General features: G+C 29.6%; 2 protein-coding genes across 2 annotated transcripts in view; both read left to right on the top strand.

Annotated features, from left to right (window-relative positions):
- The window catches only part of LOC122506745 (myb-like protein X), a 65,668-nt gene extending 55,877 nt beyond the window's left edge, over window positions 1-9,791 (top strand). The window contains exon 7 of the mRNA XM_043619066.1: window positions 8,292-9,791. Within this exon, the coding sequence (XP_043475001.1) occupies window positions 8,292-8,960 (669 nt within the window). The 3' untranslated portion in view covers window positions 8,961-9,791. The remainder of the gene's footprint in view (window positions 1-8,291) is intronic.
- A 759-nt stretch (window positions 9,792-10,550) lies between these two features.
- LOC122506742 (zinc finger protein draculin-like) lies at window positions 10,551-17,775 on the top strand. Its single transcript, XM_043619062.1, has 3 exons — window positions 10,551-10,644; window positions 12,261-13,597; window positions 16,808-17,775. Exons 2-3 carry the CDS (start codon window positions 12,263-12,265, stop codon window positions 17,477-17,479), a joined length of 2,007 nt encoding a protein of 668 aa, XP_043474997.1. The 5' UTR covers window positions 10,551-10,644; window positions 12,261-12,262; the 3' UTR covers window positions 17,480-17,775.
- The last annotated feature ends 350 nt before the right edge of the window (window positions 17,776-18,125 follow it).

Raw genomic sequence — 18,125 nt, 5'->3', positions numbered from 1 at the left:
TCGTTGGAAAGACAATGCTTCTAGCTACATTTATGGTGTACATTATTTTTTTGTATACGTAGATGGAGCTTTTCTATATCCAAAAAACTAAAGGCACTTTTTTGACATTCTAAAAATTGTGGGGCAATGTAGTGCACCACTTTATTAGTGGAATAAAAAGCAGAGAATATATTATAAACGCTTTTATTTTATTAGATATAATATTAGGAACATAAGAAACTTAAAAAAATATAAGCTAGTAGTGATGCCCACGAGACGAGACATTGCATGTAAAAATCGAGACGAGATCGAGACTTTGCATGGTATCATCTCCTATCGTGGACAGCACTATAAACTAGAGATTTCTTTGGTCCTGTGTTGGATAAAACTGAAAGAAAACTGAAAAAATTTGCAAAAAGCAAACATGTTTAAATAATACATATTCACGGTACTCTGTATAATTGCACTACATTGCCCCCAACCCCGTGCACTAAAATGCCCCCAAGCACTTTCTTCACGTTGACGTCAATATCTTAATAAAAACAAAATTAAACTTTTTATGAATTCTGAATTAAATCAAGTTTGATGACCCAGATATTAATTGGAATTGTTCTAGTAATAGTTTGGAACCAGTAAACAATTTTCCTACTAACAATTGTTAGTAAACACAAGATATGGTTAGCGCAAAAAAATTTCATCTTCTGCTTTATCTGATGTGGTTACTTTTTTGAATTGTGAATTAAATCAATTTTGATGACCCTGATATTAATTTGAATTGTTCTAGTAATAGTTTGAGACCTGTTACCAATTTTTGTACTAATAATTGTTAGTAAACAGAAGATAAGGTTCGCGCAAAAGAAAAATTTTCCATCTTCTGCTGATTATCGGCTGTAGTTACTTTTTATGAATTAAATCAATTTTAATGACCCATATATTAATTGGAATTGTTTAAGTAATAGTTTGGGACCAGTAAACAAATTTCGTTTTAACAATTGTTAGTAAACAAACGATAAGGTTCGCGAAAAAAAATTTCCTTTCCTGCTTTATCTGCTGTGATTACTTTTTTAAATTCTGAATTAAATCAATTTTGACGACCCAGATATGTATTGGAATTGTTGTAGTATAAGTTTGGGACCAATAAACAATTTTTGTACTAACGATTGTTAGTAATCAGGAGATAAAGTTTGCGAAAAAAAATAAATTTTTCATCTTTGCTGATTATTGGCTGTGGTTACTTTTTATGAATTCTGAATGAAATCAATTTTGATGACCCTGATATTAATTGGAATTGTTTTAGTAATAGTTTCAGACCTGTTAACAATTTTTGTACAATTGTTAGTAAACAGAAAATAAAGTTCGCAGAAAAAAAATTATCATCTTCTGCTGATTATCGTCTGTGGTTACTTTTTTGAATTCTAAATTAAATCAATTTTGATGATCCTGATATTAATTGAAATTGATCTAGTAATAGTTTGGGACCAGTAAATAATTTTTTTACTAACAATTGTTAGTAACCGAAGATAAGAAAGCGAAAAAAAAATTTCATCTGCTGCTTTATCTGCTGTGATTACTTTTTTGAATTCTGAATTAAATCAATTTTGATGACCCAGATAATTATTGGAATTGTTCTAGTAATAGTTTGGGACCAGTAAATAATTTTTTTTACTAGCAATTGTTTGAGACTTGTAAAAAAATTTTGTGCTAACATTTGTTAGTAAACAGAAGATAAAGTTCGCAGAAAAATAAAAATATTCATAATATGAATAAAATTACAAAGTGAAAACTCTACAGATTTTTTTCATCAGTTTATTAATATAATTTAAAAAGTACTTTACATGTTTAAATGTTATTCGGATAAAGCTGAAATAAGAATTGAGTTTATTTTAAAAATAATAATGTTATAGTTGAAAAAAAAGAATATTTACCTTTAAAATTTAATTCTAAAAGTTACAGATGCTAAAACTGTAGTACAATTATTATAGCTCCTGTTTATTAACTTTCAGAGTTTAATTTTATACCTAAATATTATTTTTTTAAAGAAACAAAACAAATATTTTTAAAATAAAATCTTGGTGCTTGTTTAAGATTCATTACATAAATATTAAAACATGTAAAGTATTTCAGATATTATATAAATTTTATATTTTAATTAAACAAGGCAAACTCAAGAATTTTTTAACTAATTCTAGAAAGTAACTTAAATTTCTTTATTATAAGTTTAATTGATGAAAAAATAAATTATGTTTTAGTGACTTAGACGGGAAAGATGTTTATTTATTAATTGCAATTACTTACAAAAAGAAAAATTTATTTTTATCACTAAAAAGTAGTATTTTACATAATTTTTAAAAACTTACCTATATTCTTCTTATCCTTATTTTAATCACAAAACTTTTTTCGCTTCTGATCACTTGGAATGATACTTTTTATATATATTTCTATTGTTTTGTCACTTTTTATCATCACATATATTAAGGATATTATTAAAAATGACGAAGAATATAAAAAAAACACGTGTTCTTCACTTTGTAATCTGCAATATTCTGTAATTTTTATCATGTATAATACTCGCACTCGACCACGTGGAATAAATTAGAACCTCAAAACTGCTTGCGCACAAAAATTTGAAATTATTTTAGTCAATAGCGACCGTCATCATTGTATTTCAACCAATCGCGACCGTCATCATCGTATTTCAACCACTCGCGACCGTCATCATGTCATTTTCACAACCAATCACAATCAATTTTGATGACTCAGATATTAATTGGAATTGTTCTAGTAATAGTTTGGGAACAGTAAATAATTTTTTTTTACTAACAATTGTTAGTAATCAGAAGATAAGGTTCGCGCAAAAAAAATTTCATCTTCTGTTGATTATCGGCTGTGGTTACTTTTTATGAATTAAATCAATTTTGATCGACATTTTTATTAATAGATAAACTAATACAATAGAAAACTTACATTAGACAATGCTGTCGCGAGCAACCCAGGGGGTCGCTTAGAGGGGGTAATCCCCGTGTAGAAAGAGTTAAGCATGAACATAAAACTACATTATTACAACACAAAAAAAACTCGAACTTAAATAAACCACTAACAAAACGAAGAAGTAAATATATGATCCGCGCTAAGCGCGCATGATCGACCGACTCATGTGAGGTACGAGGGAAAACTAAGGTCACAGACCCTTAAATGGTTCCGAAGTACGCCAACAAACCGTCTTAATTCAATAACCGTCTTAGATCTTGGAAAATTCGCAACGACTTCCGTTTTGACTGGGTCCGGCCGTATTTCGTCTTTGTTAATCAAGTAACCTAGAAATGTAGTCTCCTCGAGACAGAATTCGAATTTTTTAATATTTATTCTTAGGCTTAAATTAAAAGAACCGGGGGACTGGTTGTTTCAATGTGGTAACAACTTCATCAGAAATCGATTGCTCGAATTGAGCGAGATCAGTTACTTTCGGAAAGACGCTTAAAATCTTTGCGAAAGGATATGAATTACTAACTGTGCTAATTCCCGCGACGAAAACTTCCTTGCTACTATTTGATTTGTTATCGATCAATTTTCGTTGTTTTAAGTTCACTGATAGATCATAAAACGAGAGCATATCTGCGCCTATTATCGGATAAGAAACATTTGTTACACAGAAATTCCACAAAAATTGTTTATTTAAGCCAAGATTTAAATCGAACCTTTTTTCTCCGTAGATAAAGATTTGTGAGTCGTTGGCAGCGAATTTTTTCCCCGAATTTCCTGTGTTTCCAGTAACTTGTTTTGCTGGGGTTGATTACTTGTTTACCTCTATTATTGTATCTTTGACCTGAATTACTCCTACTGCGCTGATTTCTCTTTAACGATTGTAACTCGCTTTCTATATTCGTAAGACGTTTAGATAATTCTCTAATTTTCACAATTAAATTCGCCTTTTCGGTCGAGTCCGTGTCGCTTGCCGAAATTTAATTTGCCGTGCTAGGTCATCAAGAGTGACATTTCGCATTGGTGCAAGAATGGAACGGCACCGAGAAGACAAATATTCGAAAAACACGGCTTTTGAGAATTCCTCAGGACAAAGATTATTATCGTTAAGTCTGCGTAGTTCAGCTAAGAGTTGCGATGGCTTATTTGGAAGTGTTAATTTGCCATTGAGAAAATTTATAAACATTATAAATTTGAGCAAATTTGTGTAAAGCAATTTTTGGCTGTGGCCGAGAAATTTGCATATTCATTAATATTAAATCTCTAACGCACGCGGACGCCTCTGAATCTAGTACCATGTTAATAGCATTAAATTTTGCTGATTCCGAGGTAATATTACTCTAATAGAATGCTCTTTCTACTTGAGCGAAACAAAGCGTAGGGTCAATTTTATTAAACGGGGGAAGTTTTGGAATTTTATGCGAAACTTGTCCATGTAAACGTGGTAGTTAGCAGTTGTAAGCGATTTAATTACAAAGCCATAGCTGCGCCCGGTGTCGCGTATTCTTAAATATTTGCCGATTCCCTACTATTTTTTCGCGGTTGAACCAAACGCATGTGTTGATCTTTAGATTGTTCCGATAATTGTATCGATTGCAATAGGTAAAGTGTATCGCTTGATGTTCCAGCTGTTGCCCTATCAGATGAGTCGCGTAATGTTGCTGAACAGTAGGCTGAATGTTCGCTGACTGATCAGTTGGCGGTGGAGTGTTCCCTGGATGAGCAATTGGTGGTTGAATATTTCCCGCCTGAATGGCTAAAGGTGGAATATTTCCCGACTGAACCCTTTGAAATGCACGATAAGGAAAATTTGTTTATCTATGTTACCGAATAAAGGCCTTAATAATGAGCAATTCACCGTACACTAGATGTATGCCTTTTTGATAATGGCTACTGGATGACGTCAATGGTACAGCAGTCAACAATAAACGACTGGATCCAAGAGTTGACGACTGCTAATCGTCAATTTTGACGACGACTCGTGACGTAGGCTCTCCTCTGCCGGGAGAACGAATAGCGCCTTCTGGATTTTTAGCTGTTTTTTTCTGTTTTCCCTCTCACGGGACAAATGAAAAATGGCTGCTACTTCCGCTTCTTGGACCATGTACTTCGTGGATCTTTCCTTTGGAATTTTTTACGGAGTTGAAAAGTCGCCTGGTTGACTATTGGAGAATTGTGTCAGAATTTATCTTCTGCTTGAGATTTTCAGCGTTTGCACTAGTTTTTTTTTGTATTGATGCTAACGATAATCTCTTAAATCGACATGTGCTGAGTTGAAGTTAGAAATGTTGGAGGCCACACGCCACACGTGTTCACTTAAAAAAATCGTACACCAATTTATAATATAATAAGTGTCTTTATTTGTTGCTTTCTACGAACTAATTAGTAACAATTACAATTAAGGTTATAATTAAAGTAAGCCCAGATTGGTCGGCTGATGACATGAGTACGTCCTAATACTAGATGTAGTAAACGCTGACTAAGTGTACCGTCTACTCAACCTTACCTGTCATATGAACCGCATGTCAGGGACGTAGAGCAAGGGGGAAAACCCTCAGTCGCCACAATCCCTCCATCTGATTTCAAGCTGTACGCTGACGAACTCATTCCCACTATACAATTTTCAGCACCGCACTTATATATATATCTCACAAATCGTCCTTTTACTGCATAGTACGAAACTTGCATTAAAACGAAAATACAGCGATTGCGCATGGAGAAAAAGATATAATCACCAAAAATAAAATCACAAAAAGAAAGAGATTTCTGCTTGATACTATGGATAATTTGTTTGAAAAATTCACTCGAACGAAATCAACGAAAATATGTCGAGCCACATTTTACAAATGTAAACCTTTTTGGATTCTCATGCGCAAATCTTCAGATCGAGATACTTGCATGTGCAAAATTCAAGCAAATATGAAGCTTCTTCTCAATCAATTAATGTACTTGAGGCTGACTGTCAATTCAAGTACATAACCTTTTATGACTTCTCATGTCTGTAATATCAACGATAAAGATTGTACGTATGGGGATTGTTCGGAATGCGCTAACAAAGCAATAGAGGTTATTGATAATGATGATCAAACATCTTATTTTAAATGGGTCCGTAAGAGTGAAGAGTAAGAAAAACATTTCTGCACTGTAAAATAACTAATTGTTGCAGCAAATTTGGAAATCTGTGATCAGGCTGTTGCTCATGGAAAAGATGTTTTGTCGGACAAAGATGGCATTAATGCTGTTACTTCCTCTCCGACAAGTTAAATAAGAATGTATTCCATAGATCGAAACTAAAGACTGAAAACTATAGTGAAGAACAAAAACGATCTCAAAGCTGCACCTCACTTCAATCAAATATTACAACTGACGTATTCAAACCAGCAAAATGAAATCTTGCGATTGAATGATTTATCGAATAGGTCGCTGACCAGACTAGCCAAGACAAGCTAATATATTATATCGTCGCTTCATTACCAACCGCTATGAGCAACTCGATGCGCGTTATCTCATTTTGGAGTAAAGACATACTAAACCCTTTTTTATTGTTAGACTTTGTAGCAAAAAAACGTGTAAACAATTTTTAAGATCCTTGTGGAAAAATATTCTCTTCTTGTGTCGATGTTCAACTGGGACTGCTTTAATTTTTCGCATTTGTTCGCGGAATTCATCAAGAATGAATTGTTTTTCGTTCAAATAATTTTCTGGCAAGGCAAATTCACGAGGAACTCCGTCGATAAAATACCCGAGAAACTCAATTTGTTCTTCTCCTAAAACGCATTTTTCGATATTCACACGCAATGTAAATTCTTTAATCGTTGGCAAACATGTCGAGATGACATTCATGCTCCTGAAAATTGTCGGACGCGATGAGTATGTCATTGAAATAGGCGAAAGTGAACGCGAGATCTCCAAGTGCACGATATACGTAACGCTGAAACGTCTATCCAGCGTTACGCACACCGAATGGCTTTTACCACGAATTCGAATAGGCCAAACGGAGTAATTACCGCCGTCTTGGGAATGTCCATCGGAAAGACTAGTATTTGATGAAACGCAGCGAGTAGATTGATTTTCGAAAAGATTTTTTTCCGCGTAAATATGACGCGAAATCTTAAAGATAGGGTACAGGAAATCTATCGGGTACTGTAACCTTATTTAGTTCGGACTAGTCTGCACATCCTCCACCCCCCATCTTTTTTGGGATTCATGTTTAACGGAGCTGCATATTCAGCCTTAGACGGGGGGAGGTACGTGCCGTCCTCACACATGGCTCGAAACATATCTTTAGCAACTTTATCGGGAAATAATCGTCGTGAGCGGAAAGCTACGGGTGGACCACGGGTTTTGATGTGGTGATATACGTCGTCGATAAGTTTGATCGGTTTCTGAGGTAAGCTCGTTATTTCGGGACATTTCGCGTAAATGTTAAAAGAATTTGACCCCTTATCAATTATGCAAAGATGAAAAAGCATTAATTGTAAGGAATAAAAAACAGAATTAAACGGCATTCAATAGTATTCGCATGATTTTGTTTAATGCCAACTAATGCCATTTATTTATAACTCTATGGCGTAAGAATTAAAGAGAATAATTAATTAATCAACATATAAAATAAAATAGTTTCCAAAGTCTGATATATTTTAAATTTATTTATTTTTTATTGTCAGGTACAAAGTACAAAATATTTTATAAATAATATAACAGATCTGTAAATGCAGAATTCTTATATTGTTTATCTACAATGAAAAATGTGCATTATTTTGCAATTGTAAGTATATAAAAGGCGCAAAATAATATTACAAGATCATCATTTGAGATCTTTTGTGGTATTACACAAAATTTATAACTATATCGTGATGATTCATTTTCGGTATAGTTATACGAAACATAAAACACAATAGATATAAAAACATTCAAAAGAAATAAATAACCATAAGAAATACTTAATTTGAACTTGTAACGTTCTTACTTTAGTTCATAATTAATTCTTAGCTTCTGAACTAGAATTTCCTGTTTTCATTTCTGATTGTTCAAAAGGAACGATTTCAAAATCTGTAATTTCTTCTATATTGACGTCGGCAGGAAGCAATTGTGCTTAGGCCTTTAAGGTACGGTCTTAGCTCGGCTGCCTACCTGCCTACAGGTTGTCATGGTAACACATAAGAGTAAGAGAGTCAGACAATTTAAATTATGTTTTCTCTCCGTTACTCTAGTTGCGGCACAGACAGACAGTCGAGCTGTGACCGTGCCATAACCCTAAAACGGTTTACAAAAAAATGACCCTATTCTAAATTATTTTAAAAATGTCATTAGAATAAAATTATTTTTTTCAGATCTGCAATAGAGGTTTCATCAGCAGTACACACTTAAATTATCACAAGAGATTCCATGCGGAAAAATTCACCTGCAACGAGTGCAATGAAAAGTTTACAAATAAATTTGAATTAATGCGTCACTTGAAAATACACTTTCCACCTATGAACAATGTGTGTTCATATTGCAAAAAAAATTTCAGGAAACCATCAGCTCTTGCTCATCACATGCGAGTGCACACTAACGAAAGGCCATTTCAATGTTATATTTGTGACAAGACATATAAAAGTAAAGGTGATTTAAGAACTCATATGTATAATCACACTGATGATTTTCCTCATAAATGCCACCTGTGCCCAAAAGGGTACAGTAAAAAGAAAGATTTAAAAAATCACATTGACATGCACACCGGTAAGAAAGAATTTGCTTGTGTAATTTGTGATTATCCATTTAAATATTTGTCATCATGCAATGCTCATTATCAGAAGCATAAAATGAATATCAATAAATGTGAAACTTGTGAATTATATTTTCGAGCGAAAATCACATTTAAGAGGCATTTAAAAATGCACAAGAGATTACGGGGAAAATTTAATTGTACCTCTTGTGAAAAGAGCTTTATATTACAAAAAAATCTTATTATACATTGTCAGAAACTTCTGGAAACAAAGGGGAAATGTCCGAAATAATGAATTCTATTCTCTTGTGTGTTTCAATATCAAGATTTATTGTTTTAATATTACATTAGATATTTGGAATATTCCAGGGATCTTAAAGTAATATTAAAATGTCCGCCTCAAAGGAATTTTCCAAGATAACATTGGCGGAATGTTCCCTGGTTCTATTAAAGAAATATTCCAAGATGATATTTTGGAATATTCCCAGGCAATAACCTGGGAATATCCCCTCAACATCACCCTGGAATATTCCATTAATATTAAGGTGGAACATTCCCTCAACATCATCCTGGAATATTCCTTTGATATTACCGTGGAACATTCCTTCAATGTTATCTTGGAATATTATTCTTTGAAGCGGACATTTTAATACTACTTTAAGATCTCTGGAATATTTCACTGGAATAAAATAGCCTTTATCTTAAGGTTATATTACGTGCTGCATGGTAAAATTTTATTTTGTCGACAAGAACATTAGGAAAGAAAAAATTTATTTTTTAATAGATTACGATTTATTTTGTACAACTGGAAAAACGATTATTTATTTTACATTAGAAAAAATTACTTATTTTTTTAGAAAGTTTTAGTTAGAAATTTAGTTTTTTCTAAGTTAGAAATTTTTTAATATATTCTTATAATAGAATATTTACAAATATATTTTTTTTATTTTGAAAACTATATTTAGTGTATAGAAAAAGAAACATAAATTTGACTTGTTGATCTGCGTAGGGAGAGATGAAAAATGAGAGATTTACTTATTTTTTATACAATGTAAAATATGTTTTTTAGTTTAATGTATAAATTGTAAAAAAAAATAAAATTGTTTTATTTTTGAGAAAGAAAGTATAATTTTTAATTAATTCAGAGTTGATTTTCTGCTTTTTTTATGAAAGCACCTTTAAGTATATGTGAAAGTGCGGTTACACCTCTGCAGGCAGGCAGACAGTTTGCAGGTTGTCATGGTAACATACAAGAGTAGGAGTGTCCGTGAATTAAAATTTAATGCACTTTCTCCCTCACTTTCGTTGCTCCTGCCTGCAGAGGTGTGACCGCAGCTTTAAAGATTTCACTATTTTTTTCTCGATGACTAGTCTAGTTGTATGAGTATGAAAACACCTTTGAGTTATTTAAAGCCCCTATCCTTTTTACCCTATTTACATTTTTTTATTCCCCTTTTAGTAAATATGTCTATTGCTATTCAAGTTGTATGATTATGAAAGCACCCTTAGACTAAAGCCCCTATCATTTCTTTTCCTGTCATGTCCATAAACTGTATGATCATGAAAGCACCTTTAGACTAAAGCCCCTATCATTTATTTTCCTGTCCTGTCCATAAACTGTATGATTATGAAAGCACCTTTAGACTAAACCCCCTCATTTCTTTTCCTGTCCTGTTCATAAACTCTTTTGTGTTTTGTCATTATGAAAGCACCTTTAGGTCCATACTAAAGCTCCTATCCACATTGAATTAAATTTTTCTTTAAGGCCAAAGTAGAATAGAAATGTGACCGCAATCTTAAAGGTCTTAAAGGAAGAATGAGTTGGAGAAGGATAGGTATATTGTTTATCCTTCTCTAACTCATTCTTTTGTTAACGATTACGGTTTATTACGACAGGCACGCAAAAAGTAATAGACTCATGTTCACTGATAACAGCGACAACCAACCTAATCTGTGACAGCTGATTGATACTTAAGGTTAGAAAAATGAGTGTTGTTTATATTGTAAAGTAAATTAACAGAATTAAATAATTTAATAGAGTTAAAAAAATTTAAAAATTTTAATAATATTTATTATTTAATTTACAAATTTTATAATATAAAGCGGCACATTTGAAGCGTCCATTTTACAGGCAGTGATTAAAAGTCAAACCATATTCTTTGTGAAATTTTTTAACTCTATTTACTAATTTGACTTTTATTTATTGTATTGTTAGTTGTTTATTTTTCATTTTTTAAGTTAAATTAAATTTTCAAGAAAACAATTTTATTATTTTTATTCCATTAATTAGATAAGTTTAATTAAATTTAGGAAATGAAAGTAAATTATTTATTATTATTGTTGTTATTGTTACTTTATAATAATTATTTTTTGTTAATTTTTATAATTATAAATGTTACTATAATTATTAATCAAAACTTTTATAATCAATTAATTAATACTTTTATTATTTATTATTTAATATTAATTATTATAATTAAAATTGTTGATATTATTATTATTACCTATTATTATTTAATAATTATTATAATTTTAAATACTAATATTTAATATTATTTTTATTTGCTGAGTTATATGAGTTTCTACTTCTAAAATTTTTTATATTTTGTTTTTAATAATAATTAAATAATAATAAATAATTGATAACAAATAAATAATAAATTTCATTAATTTATCAAAAAATTTTAAAACAGGAAAATTTTGTTGTAGATTGTTATTATTAGAAATTAAATTTTCATTTCAAAACATTTTTTAACTTTTTGAAAATTAATGTATATTTAATCAGTTCCTTAAAATTCAAAATGCCGGATCAAAAATGTCGGGAAAATTTACAAAAGTTTATTAAATTCCCTTAAAAAATTGTCACTCACGTGTTTTGTGGTTGTTGATTACGAATCTTAAGTCAGATTTTGAAAATTCAAAATCGCGAATCATAAATGTCGGGAAAATTTCGAAATATTTCTTATTTTGCAAATTATCACTAAAGAGTTTTTCGGGTCGTTGATTACGAATTTAAAGTCAGATTTTTAAAATTCAAAATGGTGGAAAATGAAAAAAAATTGACGAAATTCGCTTGAAATTTGTTACTCTCGGCAATTTTCGGGGTGGTTAAACATGAATTTGAGGCCAGATTTTTAAAATTCAAAATGGCGGGTCCAATATGGCGGCAGAATTATTAAAAAGTAGTTTTCTTGCTCGAATTTCGTCATTCAGGGGTTTTTTAACTCGCTGATAACGAATCGCAAGTCTGTTTTTAAAAATTCAAAATGGCGGCTCCAATATGGTGGGTAATTTTTAAAAATAGATCGAATTTGCTTAGAACTCGTCACTCGGGGGTTTTTGGGGTCTCTGATAACGAATCCAATGTTAATTTTCAATAACTCGAATCGTTGATTTGTTAAATAACAGAAATATTCTTATTATGTAATAATATTATTATTAATACTAATAATAATAATAACAATATTATTAATAATAATAAAAATATTATTAATAATCATTAAAAAATTTTTAAAGTATTTTTATAAAAATATTTTAAAAAATTTTGAATTATAGTTTTAAGACAAGAAAATTTGTTTTCTTTTAATTTCAGATATGAAGAATGCCAAGATGTCGACCTGGGCAATTAATATACTCGACGTAAAGGGAAAAGTTTTAATTTCAAGAAAACGTGCGAAGGAGGGTAATTTAACGCCAATAATACAAAATCAAGATGATAATAATAATAATATAAAATTGAAAGCGAAACCAAAAGTTGAAAATGATCAAAAATCGCAAAATAAGACGGAAAATCGAGTGGATAAAAAATTGGAATCCGAATTATGCAATAATAAACGTCTTTATGTCACCTTAACGGATATTATGAAAATGAAAAATAATTCGAAGGAGAAAAGTGGCACCGATTGCCCATCACTTGAAAAATTTCTCTCTGATAATTTAAGAAAGGCACATTCATCTTTAAGATCGGTTCGATTAAAAAAATCATCGCTAAGAACAAAATTGAAAAATCGTCAAGAAATCTCAGTCACTAGGAATAATTTGTTAACAAAAAATTTTTCGTTGATGAAAGAAGATTCTTCAATTTTGCCGAAAAATTCTCCAAAATCGGGTAAAGCTTCTTCATCATTGTCTGATAATTACAATGGTGGTGTTGATGCAAAAAATTATGACGCTAAAGTTGCTTATACTGATGATGACATCAAAAAACTAGTAAATAAAGCAAAAATATCTGAAGCAAAAAAGTTGATATGTCCAAAATGTTCAAAACAAATAAAAGGACGAACAGGATTACAACGACATTTGTACACACATGGCAAGAAGAGGTACATTTGTTCAATTTGCAATAAACGTTTATCATCTAAATATTATTTACGACTTCATGAAGAGAAGCACAGAATTAAAGATCGACCATTCAAGTGTAATAAATGCGAAAAGTGTTACATTACAAACGCTGAATTAAAAAAGCACTTAGGATCACACACTGTTGAACGTAAATTTGTTTGTTACACTTGCAAGCATACATTTAGAACAAAAAGTGATATTAGTTCACATATGACAGTACATCATCCAATTAAGGTGGCATGCAAGATATGTAGTAAAGTAATGAATAGTAAACATTCACTTTATTATCATATGAAAACACATGAAATAAGTGCATACAAATGTACCATTCTGGGTTGTGGTCGAACTTTTATGCTAAAACAAGCACTAGAACATCATCTTATAACACATCAGAATCTCAAGGAGCACAAGTGTCCATATTGCGAGAAACGTTTTAATTTCACGAAAAGTAGAGATCAACATGTTGCACTTATACACACGAAGGAGGGACTGCATATTTGTCAATATTGTGATAAGGAATTTCCATTAAAATCATTATTGGCAACGCACTTGAGGAGACACACTGGTGACCGTCCATTTATTTGTCAGGTGAGTTTTGCCATTTTTTTTTATCTAATTACATTTTTAGAATGAAATTTCTTTTTTACACTGACTTTTTATTATGATTATGAATCTGAAGTCACATTACAAAAATCCAATATGGTGGATTCAAAATGGTGGACTGATTTTTCAAAATTGCTCAAATTTGATTGAAAATTGTTACTCTGGGATTTTCGGGATCACTGATTACGAATCTGATATCAGTTTTTTAAATTTCAAAATGGCGAATCCAATATGGCGGCGGAATTTTTAGAAATTGATTGGATTTACTTGAAATTTGTCACTCGGTGGTTTTCGGGGTCGCTGATTTCAAATCTGATGTCAATTTTTTAAAATTCAAAATGATAAATCCAATATGACAAATAACATTTTTAAAAATCACTTGGATTTGCTTGCCTTTGGAGTCACGCATTTTTCTTTTTACTGAATACGAATCTGGGGTCCAGTTTTTAAAAATTCAAAATGGCGGATCCAATGTGGCGGACATGAAAATTAAAAATCGTCTGAATGCGCTTAAAAATAATTACTCGAAGGTTTTTAGGGTCGCTGAATACAAATCTGAGGTCAGTTTTCGAAAATTCAAAATGGTGGATCCAATATGTCGGACGTAAAAAAATTGACTAAATTCGGTTAAAATTCGTTACTTGGGAGTTTTTTGGGTTGCTGAATACAAATCTGTGCTTATTTTTAAAAAATTCAAAACGGCGGATCAAATTTGATGGACGTGAAAATTAAAAATGACTGAATTCACTTGAAAATATAACCACTCGGGTGTTTTTAAAGCTAATGAATACCAATCTGAAGTAATTATTTTAAAAATCAAAATGGCGGATATGAAAATATTTCCATGGCCGCCATATTGTATCCGCTATTGTGAATTTTTGAAAGCTGACCTCAGGTTTGTATTCAGCGACCCTAAAAAACCCCTAAGTAATGAATTTCAAGCGAATTCATTCGATTTTTAATTTTCATGTCCGCCATATTGGATCCGCCATTTTGAATTTTCGAAAAATGACCTCAGATTTGTATTCAGCGATCCCAAAACCCCCGAGTAACTTTTATTTTTAAATATAGAATATAATTTTCTCTAAAATCTCTTAAATTTAATCAATTATCAATTATTTTTAATAATTTCTGAAAAAGTTCTTTGAGAATTATCAAATTCATTTGTTCACAATTCAATTTGATGAAATTTTTATTATTTGGAAGTTCTTCAATTAAATATTATATCAGAAAATAAAAACTTTAAATAATTTCAAAAAAAATTTTATATATTCAAAAACATTAATTCTACAAGATTGTTAGTTAAAAGTATGATAAGTTCAAATTTTCAAAGATTTAAATTTGAAACCTTTTCAAAAATTCAATTATTCCTAAAAATTCATGCTATGTTTTTAATATGCAATTATTATCTAAAATTTTAACAAAAATTCATTCTTAAATCAATTTTTATTAGAAATTTCAATTATTTAAACACAAAAATAAATAATTTATTGAATAATTAAATGTTTCTCAAAATCAAATTCTCATAAAGAATTTTGTCAACAAATTTTTAAATAAATGAATTAGTTTGATGACTTTTAATGAAATTTTGAATAATAATTACATTCTTCAGGAATTCGATTAAAATTTTATTAAAAAGAATTGAAATTCTACAATGAGTTTTGATTTATGAAAATAATTGAATTTCTAAAAAGAATTTTATTATATTTGAAAATAATTGAATCCCTGTAAAAAAATTTTATTATTTATCAAAATAATTAAATGTTTACGAGAATTTTATTACAATTTTTTTTAAATAATCGAATTCTTTTGGGAAATTTTATTAAAATAGTACGTAAAAAAATTTTTATCTGGAACAGCGATAAGTTTCACTAAAATAATGAAAGTCTTAACTGAAACAATTAAAAATTTGGCTAATCTAGTGAAATTTGTAGTTGTTTCAGATGTAAATCATTAAATTGAGGAAAATTCTTGAAAATCATTGAAATTTTGACAAAGATTTTAATAAAATTTTTGAAAATAATTAAATTTCGGAGAATTTTATTATTTATAAAGTTATTTGAAATTTTAACAAGAACTTTTATAAATTTTGGGTAATAATTGAATTTTTGCGAAGAATTTTATTACTTTTGAAAATAATTGAATTTCTAAAATTATTTGTAACTTCTCCAAAATTCAATTTTTTTAAGTGTTTTTAACTAAAATTCTTCTATAAATTCATTATTTTTAATATAATTCATTAAATATTTATTAAAAAATTTAACTACGAATTTCAGAAGAATTTGAATTACTGCATTTTTTTCTTGTGGACAAATTTTCTCTTACACGTTTTGATTTTGATTAAATTTGGTAGGTGTATTACGGTCATGAATACCTAAAATCAGACAAAAATATTTTCAAAAATATCTAAAAAAAAAATTTTTTAGCAATTTTTTAATTTTTGAAAAAAATTTATTTTTGTAGTTTTTGAAATAACTTTTTTCTTTTTTAAATATTTTCATTAATTCTGGTCAAAATTACATTCCTGACATGAAAACAAATTGATTGATGTATATAAAGTATAAATTTTATCAATATTTATAAAATTAATCGATATTTTTATTTTTAGCAAATAATTCAAATTTTGTATTTTTTGAAATTTTATCTTAATACTTTAAAATAATTATTCTATAATAAAAAATAGGCATTTGGTATATATATTATATTAAGGAGGCTAAATGATCATGAAATGAACAACTTGTTTTTAATTATACGCCATATTGTATCCTCCATTTTGAATTTTGAAAACTAAGTGCGGATTCGTAGTTAATATAAAGTTTTAAACAAGTATGGTCATAATTTTTTAAAAATCTATTCCCACAATATGTTCCCCTATTTTGAATTTTGAATAAGGCTTCGAAAAATAATCAGCGATCCAAAAACTCCCAAATAACAATTTTTAATTAAATTTAAAAACTTTTTCAAAATCCTCCCGCCATTTGGAATTTTAAAAAATTTAAAAAAAAAATTTTTTTTTTATTAAAAAAACCTGTTCGAACGTAAAATGAATCTTACGGAATATGAGAAGGGTATTATTACGTATTCCGTAAGTTTAATTTTACAGTCATGGATAACGTAACCCTAAAACGGTTTTAAAAAAATGACCCTATTCTAAATTATTTTAAAAATTTTATTAGAATAAAATTATTTTTTCAGATTTGCAATAAAGGTTTCATCAGCATTACATACTTAAATTATCACATGAAATTGCATGAGGAAAAATTCACCTGTAACGAGTGCAATGGAAAGTTTATAAACAAATTTGCATTAAGGGGTCACTTGAAAATACACTTTCCACCTGTGAAAAATGTGTGTTCGTATTGTAAAAAGAGTTTTAAGAAACCATCAGCTCTTGCTCATCACATGCGAGTGCACACTAACGAAAGGCCATATCAATGTTATCTTTGCGACAAAACATACAAAGGCAAAACTGATCTCAAAACTCATATGTTTATTCACACCGATAACTTTCCTTTCAAATGCCACCTGTGCCCAAAAGGGTACTCTAAAAGAAGATCTTTAAAAGATCATATTAACACGCACACCGCTAAGAAACCATTTGCCTGTGTCATTTGTAATTTTACATTTCGATATTTGTCGTCATGCAAAAATCATTATCTGAGGCATAAAATTAATGTCAGAAAATGTGAAATTTGTGAATTATATTTTCGATCGAATGCCACATTTAAGAGGCATTTAAAAATGCACAAGAGATTACGGGGAAAATTTAATTGCACCACTTGTGAAAAGAGCTTTAGATTACAAAAAAAACTTATTGCACATTCTCAGCAACTGCTCGAAACAATGGGGAAATGTCCGAAAAAATGAATTCTATTTTTTTGTCTCCTATACAGCATCAAGATTTTTTCTTCATTTACTTTTTCTCCTCTCAAACTATTTGCAACTTATTTTTCAGTTTAAAAAAAACTTTAAAATTCCTCCAAAGTGAAAAAACCGGTTCTTTTCCTTTATTACACAAGAAAATAGTGTCATTTTATGTACCGACTGATGGTAAATTTTTATTTAGTTGACAAGAACATTATGAAACAAAAAGATTTATTTTTTAATAGATTATGATTTATTTTTTAGTTACTGAAACATCGATTATTTATTTTATATTAGAAAAAAATACTCATTTTATTTGAAAATTATTTTTTTTAGAAATTTTTAGTTAGCAATTTAGTTTTTATTTTAGTTAGAAAATTTAATATATTCTTATAATGGAATATTTATAAATATAATTATTTTTTTTATTCGAGTGAGGAAAAAGAAGCATAAATTTGATATGTTTATCTGCGTGGGGAGAGATGAAAAATGATATATATTTACTTATTTTTTCATACAAAGTGAAATTAATTTGTAAAAAAATAAAATTGTTCTATTTTTGAGAAAATTTTTTTTTTTTTCTTGGCTTCTAATCGAGTTGTATGAATATGAAAACACCTTTAGGTTAAAGTCCCTATCCTTTTTTATC

Source organism: Leptopilina heterotoma, unplaced genomic scaffold (assembly GCF_015476425.1).
Source record: "Leptopilina heterotoma isolate Lh14 unplaced genomic scaffold, ASM1547642v1 Lhet_43, whole genome shotgun sequence".
NCBI lineage: Eukaryota > Metazoa > Arthropoda > Insecta > Hymenoptera > Figitidae > Leptopilina > Leptopilina heterotoma.
Note: the sequence above shows the minus strand (reverse complement) of the source record. Positions and strands in the feature narration are given on the sequence as shown.

Coding starts and splice junctions, on each gene's coding strand:
- LOC122506742 (XM_043619062.1), top strand. CDS start 12,263: ATGAAGAATGCCAAGATGTCGACCTGGGCAATTAATATACTCGACGTA. Junction 13,598..16,807: donor ACCGTCCATTTATTTGTCAG/GTGAGTTTTGCC, acceptor TTATTTTTTCAG/ATTTGCAATAAAGGTTTCAT.